At 44.7% G+C, this 11,192-nt stretch overlaps 1 protein-coding gene across 1 annotated transcript; it reads right to left on the bottom strand.

The window, feature by feature from the left end:
- Nucleotides 1-3,402: 3,402 nt before the first annotated feature.
- On the bottom strand, nucleotides 3,403-9,834 carry LOC121654691 (cysteine-rich and transmembrane domain-containing protein 1-like). Its single transcript, XM_042008927.1, has 5 exons — nucleotides 9,762-9,834; nucleotides 6,167-6,236; nucleotides 5,859-5,902; nucleotides 5,432-5,567; nucleotides 3,403-3,805 (listed from the first exon to the last, which is right to left on the bottom strand). Exons 2-5 carry the CDS (start codon nucleotides 6,234-6,236, stop codon nucleotides 3,696-3,698), a joined length of 360 nt encoding a protein of 119 aa, XP_041864861.1. The 5' UTR covers nucleotides 9,762-9,834; the 3' UTR covers nucleotides 3,403-3,695.
- Nucleotides 9,835-11,192: the final 1,358 nt, after the last annotated feature.

Here is an 11,192-nt window from a genome sequence, read left to right as displayed (position 1 = left end):
CCTGATCCTGGTACCGGCCCTCCCAACAGCCTGTTCGTTCCGGATGCCGCTCGATCCCAGGTCATCCAGTGGGGTCACGCCTCCCGAGTCGCCTGTCATCCAGGGGTGGCCCGGACATCGGCCCTCATCCGGCGGCGGTTCTGGTGGCCCACATTGACGGCGGACGTCCGGGAATACGTCGCTGCCTGTCCCGTCTGCGCTCGGGGAAAGACCTCCTCCCAGGCTCCGGCGGGACTTCTCCGCCCGCTCCCTATTCCTGGCAGACCCTGGTCCCACATAGCCCTGGACTTCGTCACCGGTCTACCGCCGTCTCAGGGAAACACCACCATCCTGACGGTGGTAGATCGGTTCTCCAAGGCGGCGCACTTCGTGGCTCTGCCTAAACTGCCTACGGCTTTTGAGACGGCAGAGATTATGTCCCAGCAGGTCTTCCGCCTCCATGGACTGCCTGCGGACATAGTCTCGGACCGAGGGCCCCAGTTCGTGTCCGGCGTTTGGAAAGCTTTCTGCTCTGCCCTGGGCGCCACAGTCAGTCTTAGTTCCGGTTTTCACCCCCAGACCAACGGCCAGGCGGAACGGTTGAACCAGGAACTGGAGTCCGCCTTGCGTTGTGTGGCTGCTGCCAACCCGACCTCCTGGAGTTCCCATCTCTGTTGGGTGGAGTACGCTCACAACTCCCACATCTCTGTTGCTACTGGGCTGTCCCCGTTCGAGGCGTTCCTGGGGTATCAGCCTCCGCTGTTCCCGGACCAAGAAGCTGACCTGGCGGTTCCCTCTGTTCAGCGCCATCTGGGGCGGTGTCGGCGGCTGTGGCGGTCCACCCAGATCGCGCTGGAGCGCACCGCTGCCAGTAACCGCCGGTGGGCTACTCCCGCTTATGCGCCTGGTCAGAAGGTTTGGCTATCCTCCAAGGACATCCCTCTCCGGACGGAGTCCCGCAAGCTGGCTCCCCTGTTCCTAGGGCCTTTCGAAATCCTGGTAGTCATCAACCCCTCTGTGGTTAGGCTTCGTCTGCCCCTCGCCATGCGGGTTCATCCGGTCTTCCACGTCTCCCGCCTCAAGCCCTTCCTGTCCAGTCCTCTGGTCCCTCCTTCCGGGTTCCCCGGTCGTTCATCCTGGATCCTGGCCTCATCCGGGCTTTCCGTCGGGCTCGTGGTGGTGGTTCGCCTGGAGGCTCTCCTTGAGGGGGGGGGCACTGTCAGCATCCCGCATGGATCTCCTCCCTCGCCCAATCTGGAGGAGAGGCGGCGCTCTCAATCTGCGCTACTCAGCTGCAGCACATTCCGGATCATTAGAGGACGAGCATAAAGACTCCCAGACGACGTCTAGTCTTCGCTGGATCGTACTGCTCTTGTGGTAACCAGCTCGGCACAAATCCAAGTCTGACTAGTAATCCTGTGTGCTAATCGTGTCTCTTGTCCTCCCAAACTCTTCACCCTGCGTCCTCTACCCGACTTGTTCTGCCTGCCTGCCTGCCAGCCTGTTCTCCGCCCTGCCTGCCTGCCAGCTTGTTTCTCCGCCCTGCCTGCCTGCCAGCCTGTTCTTCGCACCGCCTGCCAGCCTCACATCCTACGGGATTCACCTGCGTGCACATTCTTATTGTAAATAAACACTCACCAGTAACTAACCGTGTGTACATCTCCTTGGATCCTCCCTCCTGATCGTGACAGAAACAGTGTGAAAACTGTTTGGCTTTTGTGTTCTTCGTTTGGCTGACAGTCTCATTGTTCTGTCTTTGGTAAAACGTGAAGCCGTTTGGCTTCTCCTTCGGTTGTATTTTCTTAGATCACTGTTAAAAGTAGAATGTGTCAGGCTAGTTTAGGTTGTAGTTGTGTGTGTGTGTGTGTGTGTGTATATATAGTATTTTTGGTTTAGATACTGGAGCTGCTTCACTTGGCTGCTTCACTTTTGTTAAAATATTGTAGATTTCCTAGGCCAGTTTTTCGTTCCCCTTCTTGTTATTCTCAGTTTTGAGTTGAATTTAGAAAATAGCTGCTATATTGTGCTTTTGGTTTAAGCAGCTTCGCTACACCCAACACATGATTCACCACCTTTTTTTGTATTGCTCCTCATTCCCACTTGCCAGAAAAAAACCTTTTAACTTCGATTTTTAGATCCGTCCACAGTTCTCTTTTGTTGTTACGGCTTCATGTACCGGGCCAGAGGACGGTTTGTCTGGAACATCAGGAAAATTAGGGCAAGTCTTCAACCGTCTGCATATAGCCACATTTCACTTTGGATTCTTGCATCAGCCAACAGGAAAAAGTGCTGGATGTAAAAATGGACTGAATTGAAACTGTGCAGGTATCGATGGGGAACACCAGGCTGTGCTTCCAGAATGATCTGGCTTTATTTTCCAGTATTTGTGTGTAAATGAGTTCCTATTTACGACAGGGAGGAGGAGCCTCGTCAGCTGGTCTGGACACGGAGGATGAACAGCAGCCAGAGGTGAAGCAGAAGTTACTTGTATAAAAGTTCTCTCGGAGCGATGCAGGTCTACATCCACGCCTGCAGAGGCTTTGATGAAGGACAGAATTCCCAGTGAGGTGAACTCTGGCTGCTTTCATAGGCTGGATGATGTTCGGATTCATGGTCTGTCTGCTGGAGCTGTGCTGAGAGATAATGCCTTGAAATCCTCTTTGTTCTGGAGCTCCCTGAGAAACTGGACTGGGACCACATCTGGATGAGGGGAAAAGCCTTCAGGACAACAGCTGCTGCTCAAGTTGATCGAACCTCTGACAGAATGAACAAGTGAAATGCTGAACTGAACATAAAGTTACGGAGTTTTGTTTTTGTTGGACACTTATTAGAAGTGATTGTTGCATCTGAAGTTCCTGACAGCTCCTCCGTGGTTGCCTTGGAAACGTGCTGCACATTACCAGCAGTGCACAGAAAACTGCCCCCTGCAACAAACGGAAGTTTTAGTTCGGGCATGTTTGAGCTGAATGAGGGATGATCAGACAAACGATGTATAAACTGTGAGCTGAAACAAACAGAAAATCATGGGAATGATAGAAAACCCAGACCGAGGCTGCTCTCCTCCGCCTGCCGACCAGTGTTTAGCCTGTCAGTTACCATGGTAACCGACTCAGAATTCAGCTGAACTCAGAAGAGTTTTTAATTCTGAGTTCTGACGAAACAACAGCAACAGACCCTGGTAATTTACGGGTTTGTTCTGGTCCAACAGGTTCTGCTGCTCTTCACACTGAGACATGATGATGATGGCGATGATGATAATGTTGACTTTCATTTTAAAACTACATCAGAGAAACTAATCTTCAGTCTCCAGAATTAAACTTTGACATTTTTCACATAGCTGATAGAACAATGATTTCAGAATAAAATACCAAACATGACAAACTGAGAGGAAGATGCAGAGGTCCAAATATTCATTTCAGGCGGTTCAGATGGTAAAATTCTTTAATAAACTTGTGACATTTACAGAAAGTTCTTTCTTTCTGAAGATAATGTGAGGAATAAAATATTCTTTCCTTATTTGGCTCAACTTCTCAGAAATGTTAAAACTTGAAGATTAATTATAATAAAAGAGAATAAAATCCATCATTACTGCTCGTCGCCCTCCATGTTTATAGTCCTGAACTGCTCTAATAACAAAACAGACATTTCTGCCATTTTTTATCTTAAGATTCAGGATTCATGATGATGAAGAGGAGGAGGAGGAAGGTGGGAGGTCCTCAGCGATGAAGGAGGTCCCACAGGCAGCAGCAGCACAGAGCAGCAGAACACGCCGCCAAGTACGAGCCCACGCCGTCATCCTGACGCCGGTGTGGCTCCATCACATACACTGTCAGTGTGACATAGTCAATCAATCAGTCAATCATTTCCTGAAATTTTTATTGAGTCTGTTTTTATGGACACTAAATATCTAATTCCTGGAATTATAAGATTATTCCAGTTATCATGTAAAAGGCGTACTCTGATTATGAGAAATGAGATCAACACCCAGATTTATCTTTAATACTATTTACTTGAGCCATACATCTGATTTATTTTGTTTTATATCTGCACATTTGCAACAAACTGTTTTGCCTCCATTCATTCACAACGTGAACAAAGCAAAAGAAAGACCTCCCACATTAGCAGCTAACGCTAAGACCCTGGTTTCTCACATTAGCAGCTAACACTAAGACCCTGGTTTCTCACATTAGCAGCTAACGCTAAGACCGTGGGTTCTCACATTAGCAGCTAACACTAAGACCGTGCATTCTCACATTAGCAGCTAACGCTAAGACCCTGGTTTCTCACATTAGCAGTTAACTCTAAGACCGTGGGTTCTCACATTAGCAGCTAACGCTAAGACCGCAGGTTCTCACATTAGTAGCTAACGCTAAGACCGCGGGTTCTCACATTAGCAGCTAACGCTAAGACCCTGGGTTCTCACATTAGCAGCTAACACTAAGACCGTGCGTTCTCACATTAGCAGCTAACGCTAAGACCCTGGTTTCTCACATTAGCAGCTAACGCTAAGACCCTGGGTTCTCACATTAGCAGCTAACGCTAAGACCGTGGGTTCTCACATTAGCAGCTAACGCTAAGACCGCGGGTTCTCACATTAGTAGCTAACGCTAAGACCACGGGTTCTCACATTAGCAGCTAACGCTAAGACCCTGGGTTCTCACATTAGCAGCTAACGCTAAGACCCTGGGTTCTCACATTAGCAGCTAACGCTAAGACCGCGGGTTCTCACATTAGCTGCTAATGCTAAGACCGCGGGTTCTCACATTAGTAGCTAACGCTAAGACCGCGGGTTCTCACATTAGCAGCTAACGCTAAGACCCTGGGTTCTCACATTAGCAGCTAATGCTAAGACCCTGGGTTCTCACATTAGCAGCTAACGCTAAGACCGCGGGTTCTCACATTAGCAGCTAACGCTAAGACCCTGGGTTCTCACATTAGCAGCTAACGCTAAGACCGCGGGTTCTCACATTAGCAGCTAAATGTGATTTAGCAGCTAAAGGTGGATTTATTGTTGTGCGGCGCCTGCACCGTAGGCTCAGCGTAGCTCTGCAGAGGCTCAACATGCACCTCTTCCAGACCTGACGTGCACTCCTGCTACACAGACAGTTACGTGGGAGTACTCCCTTGTGATTGGTCAGTTTGGGATCACGTGTTGCTGGATTTCTGGATCTTCTCTTTGAATTTCTGTGATTACCACTGTTTTTAAAAACAATAACCAGTGGATCAAGTTGATGAGAGGCTGGTCAAATTATTTCTTCGTTTTCTTCCACAAGCTAATAAAGACATTGAACCAAACTGGACGGCATTCTTGTTTTAAAACAGGAAGTATCTACCAAACTGTAGCGAACCATCAAAAGAACTCCGACCTGGTGAGTTTACCAGCCGATACCATCCCTGCTGCCAGATTATTACAGTAATCTGATGTAAACAGGTTTACTGTTGACTACAGTACCTGTGTGCTTTGGTGGGTGTGGGGCTTCCTGTTTGTTACCATGGTAACCTGGCTGCGTCACTAAGGCCTCTTGGTGTCCCAAGTGACCTGGATGGAGATAGATGGGGTCTCCACCTGTAGCTGTCTGAGGGAACGTCTGCAGAAGACACGGAGTGTTGTCATGACGCTGTCGCCTCAGGAGGAAAAAATTAACATATGATGAACCATCTTTTTGTAAAACTGGGGCTAACGTCCAGCATCTGTTTTTTTTTTTTTTTATCTGGATAAATTGATTCTGAACCTAAATAATTCTGAAGTTACTTTAAAAAGAAGTAATCCTATAATCTGATGACAGTTGTTCAGGAAACAGGCTGAAGCTAACGCTTCCTCTCACGACTATCGCAGGTCACATGATCCATAGATTTTTACAGCAGTGCATGCTGGATACCTGGTAGGCGGGGCCATGGAAGGCTGCAGGCGGCGAACAGAAAGCTGTGAAGAACCAGCAGGAAGTCATGAGACACAATTAGCAAGAAAACATGAAGAGAAGATCAATATGTAAACAAAAATCATCATTAAATGCTTTCATTATCAGGACGATAGTAAATAAGAACATAATAAATAAAGAGTTTCAGTTTGAGCTTCAGTCTGTTTCTCAGATTGATAAAAAACTGAGTTCATTCCCAAAATCTCATCTCTGATTAGACAGAAACAAACAAAACAACAACATTTGTTGTGAAACTTTGACAAGCAAACCTGGAGGAAAACCAGCAGATGGAGGACCTTCAGGGAAGAATGGACGGTACGGAGGAGGCTGGTCACTCATCTGGATGGATGGATGGATGGATGGATGGATGGATGGATGGATGGGAAGGAAGACATCTTAGTAAGTGAACATTCAGAGTTTAATGCAGATAAAAGACAGACGACTTTCTGATGAATTGTTTTCTCAAATTTTGATTGATCACTTTTTTCAGATCAATAATTTAGATGTGACCCGGTCGTCTGAAGAAGAGCTCAATGTGGGTTTGCTCTCAGACATGAGGAGTCCAATCAGAGCTCTGATTCAAATAAATTAAAAGGTTTAATTAAGCTGTCTATGTGTTTATAAAAGTTTTAAACCATGAGTCACTCTGATTGGACAAATCAAAGAACTGAATCAGAGCAGTGTTGTTTTCGTCAACGATGACGAATTTACTTTGTTGACGAACCTTTTTTTCATGACGATAGCGAAACGGTGCTGAGCTAAAAATGTCTCTCTGATGACAAAAGCATGACGAGACATTTGTGAGATTTAGTTGACCAGACGAGATAAAAATATTCAAGGGCTTATTGTCCGACATTAAAAACACGGCATTTCTGCCTATTATGAGCACGATCTGTCAGTCATCTGTTGCTGCACCTTGGCCACGCCCACTACCAGACTGCTCGCACACAGACAAGCAGTTCATTCATTCATAGATGAATCATGGCAGCAGCGTCGATGAAGGGGTTTGGTGGAAGCGATGAAACGATATATGGACATATTTTAAGTATAATCCATCATCATTTCTCTGGCAGACCAGGTCAAGTTGAACATGTGTTCCTCATCCTTTGCTCATATTTTGGGCATGTGTATGTTCAGGGTGGAGTAATTGATTCCACAGTTAGAACTTTATCTGTGCAACGCATCACCCTAAGTAGATCAGAAAGTTGGTTGGAAACCTTCTAAGTCTAAAACCATTTCTTATAATTTTCTAATTATTGATGAAAACAACCAAACAATAAGCTCACAATGTGTTGCTGTATGTTGAACTTATAGATCTGCTGTTTTCTTGTGTGACATGTTTGTATGATGAAGTTGGGCATCAGTTCATGAAAAAAGGTGAAATATAGAAATAAAAGGTTTCTGTCCAGCAGGTAAATAACACGGCAGCATTTCATCCCTGTTGATGGTAAAGTTTTAATGTTCTTTTGTACAGTGTCCTTGGGTGTTTTGAAAGGCACTTTTAAATAAAATGTATTATTATTATTATTATTATTATTAATATTATTATTATTATTATTATTATTATTATTATTATTATTAAAGTCTCGAAAGTCTGGTAAAGGATCTGGTTATTATGTAGAAGGTTAACTTGTTTTATAAATTACTTGTTATAACCTGTCAACCTTGATTCCACTTTTTAATACGTATTATTGACCTAAATTCATTTAACAGACTAATACTTTTTTTATTTGACTAAAATTAGACTAAAATCTTTTTGAGTTTTTGTCAACTAATACTATCAAACTTAGAAATGACTAAATTGTGAATAAACTAATAAACATTTTCCTCCTGAACTCCTGAAGAATAAAACGGAGATGCCTGCTGGTAATAATGTGTGTGAGGTTGATTACTGCTGCGCCTGCTAGCAAACAGAATGTGCTGAGTGGTTTATCTCAGTGTTTCATTTGTTCATTGTTTCGTTTATCTAATTCAATCAGAGAGCATCCTGCAAAGGAAAATGGCTCCTGGGCTTGTGTGTGTGACTTCATCTCTGTCTTACAGAAATAGGAATCCAGTGCCAGGAGAAGACATGAGGAGGTGGCTGTTAGATGACGCAGCAACTGCACATTAGTCAGCAGAAACTGTCGTATTTACGGGTTCAGGAGCCAGGTAGTAGCGTTCTGTTAGGGCCAGGTAAAACAACCCAGAGACTCCGTAATCACACATTCCTCTTATCAGTTGTAATCAATGAATGGTCAACTGAGAGAAGTAGTAGCATCATGTATTCTCCATTTATGAACACGCAGGAGAAGCACCTGAGAGAAAGCTAAATAGATTATTAGACACTTTGGGCGTGTGGGAACAGAGGCCTGGTCTGGTGGATAGATTTTCTCCAACATTGCCTGAGGAGGAATCATCTCTACAATTCTTGTTCCTTCAGTCCTTGGGCAAGACCCTGAACAGGGTGGATTTGTCCGAACATAGGTCCTGGATTTGTCTGAATCAGCCTTGAGGTCCATCAGATGAGGATCTTCACCGTGCTGGTTCCCAGTTTGTAACAGGATGAACTCAGGTTGTCGTTCTCTTTGGTTCAGTCGAGTCAGCAGCAGATTTCTGTCAACTCCAGCAAAATCTTCTGACCCTTCATCCTTCATCCTCGTCTGTCGCTCCAGTATCATAACCAATCACATTTCTTGGAGACGTGATCCCACAGCCCGACGCTGCTCGTCCCCGGTGTGTCAAGCCCATAAGTCGGACAGTAAACTGCGTCGAAAAGTAGGAAAATGAGGCAGACAGGTGAGCTAGCGGGGGCTGTTGCTAACGTGCTAGCTAACGTCAGGTGCTGTGGTGCAGCAGGTTTTGCTCCACCTGACTGCACCGATGGAGGATTATCTGTGTAAAATAAAAGGAAAAGACTGAAAACATGCAGGTGGAAGAGGATGTAACTCAGGTCGTCCGTTTTCTCTTTGGAGGCTGAGAGACTGAAAACTACAAGAAAAATGAGGAGAACTTTTACAACCAGGTAACAGATGTTTGTGTGCCGCAGGAGGCGCATGGACTTCATATACAAAGAAAAGTAAGACCACAAATTGGTGAGCCTAAAAAATAAATGAATGAATAAAATCAAGTATTTGAAAACCAAAATGTGACCTGAAGTGAAGTATTCTCCTCTTTCTTGTTATCCTCTTGATGAGCAACCTGTATTAAAATGGATTAAATCACCAGAATTTCAAGTTTTTAAACTAAGAATTTAACGTCTAAACTTTCAGAAAGCAAATGAAACGTTTGAAACACATGAAGGAGAAACTTCATCGTCTCTTCCTACTATAAAAGTTCTTTCTAGACCAGATCTGTTCCTGTGTGTGTGTGTGTGTGTGTGTGTGTGTGTGTGTGTGTGTGTGTGTGTGTGTGTGTGTGTGTGTGTGTGTGTGTGAGAGACATGTGACTAGAAAAGTACTGTATAAGGACGATCCATCGCTGAAGGATGGATGATCAGTTAGAAGTAAAACTGATCGGAGGGCGGACATCTTGGACCAGGTCAGCTGTCTTCATACCAGCTCTAATCTAATATACCGGTTTCCATGACAACCAGCTTACAGAAAGACGTCTGTCTCATTGTTGGTCGGCGTGTTCCTGACAAACAAACACTGGGAGGAGGACCAGAACCAAACAGAAGTTTCTGGAATCACCATGTTGGTGCGGTTTTCAGCTTCTCTGTGAGTTCCTGTTCAGAGTTTTAACTCTTAGAGTCTGATGTAAAAGTAAATCAATCCATCATCATTTAAGAAACGATCAATTTTCCTTCAGACCAGTTTCTATCATCAGCTGTTCAACAGGAAGTTGTTTAGAAATAAAGTTTAGAAGCACAGGAAGTAGACTCACCTCTACAGGAAGTACGTTCGTTTGATGTCCTGACCGATCAATGGTCCACCGATCAATGATCCACAGAGGGAAGGCTGTCAGGGACACAGAGACAGGCCCCTCCTCTTCCTCCTCCCCCTCTTCCTCCTCCTCCTCTCCCTCTCCCTCGTCCTCCTTTCCTTCTCCTTCTCTAACTACTCCCCACCATCCTCCTTCACTTCTCTCCTCATTTATCGTCCATCCATCCGTCCGTCCATCTGTCCATCCAGTGGTGTTGTTTAGTTTTTTCTAGTGGATATACTCTTATTTTGGGCCTCCCACCCTCATACATCATGTCCTGGTGTAACATCATGTCCTGCAGCAGCCTTCCCAAAGCAGCAACTGCTCTTAAATGTCCACTTTGTTAATGAGCTCCACAGTAATTAACAAAGTTTGCATCCACACATAACTGAGATCATGAAAGACTGGTTCTGTGTTATTTAAATGTAAACACAAGATGCATAACAGCATTCCTTTCCTCCTGGGGATCCTTCGCCCCAGAAGCTTTGCATGCTTTGTCTGGGGGTTGTTGCCGTGGTGATCGCCCTTGTCCCAGTGGCTGGGGGTTCTGCACTGCAGTCCTACAGTTGTGATGTGGACTCTGGCCTGCCCTGATCTGGATGGTTGCTGTGGTGGCCTCTGTGGAAATGGGTGGGCTGGCTCTTGGTGTGATCAGATCCCCAAGACAGTTTTACCTCACAGCAGCGTCAAGCCAGATGTTTAGTACTTTTATTAGTTTTGTCCTAAGAAACAGAAATGAGGGAGTTCATGTTTGTGTATAATGGAGGGAGGGGACTGCTCTGTTTGTAGATGTATGTGGACGTCTGTGTGATGGTGAGCGACAATGATGGGTGTGTTTTTAAATTGCTATGTCAAATACACACATGGACAAAAGTGTTGGTTCCCTTCGGTTAATGAAAGAAAAACTCACAATGGTCACAGAAATAACAAAAGTAATAATAAATAAAATTCTATGAAATTTAACCAGTGAAAGTCAGACACGTTGCTTTTCAACCATGCTTCAACAGAATTATTTAAAAAATAAACTCATGAAACAGGACAAAAACAACGTTACCCCTAACTTAATATTTTGTTGTACAACCTTTTGAGGCAACCACTGCAATCAAACAATTGCTCTAACTGTCAATGAGACTTCTGCACCTCTCAGCACTGTATTTCAAGTTCGCATTTACACTCTACTTTGTGGTAAAGCAACAACCATCAAGCAATACTTCCTGATTTCAAAATAAAGCATTTCTCTTTCTTTCTGTCTTGTCTTGCAGTCCCTTTCAGATAGCAATAACACGCAAATTCTCTAAGTGACATTAAAATAAATAAATAAATATATAAATATAAAAATGCACAATGTCAAAGTGCCTTATGGACAGCAAAAAGAAACATTATCGTCATCTG

This window comes from Melanotaenia boesemani, chromosome 15 (assembly GCF_017639745.1).
Source record: "Melanotaenia boesemani isolate fMelBoe1 chromosome 15, fMelBoe1.pri, whole genome shotgun sequence".
NCBI classification, from domain to species: domain Eukaryota; kingdom Metazoa; phylum Chordata; class Actinopteri; order Atheriniformes; family Melanotaeniidae; genus Melanotaenia; species Melanotaenia boesemani.
This window is presented reverse-complemented; position numbering and strand designations above follow the sequence as displayed.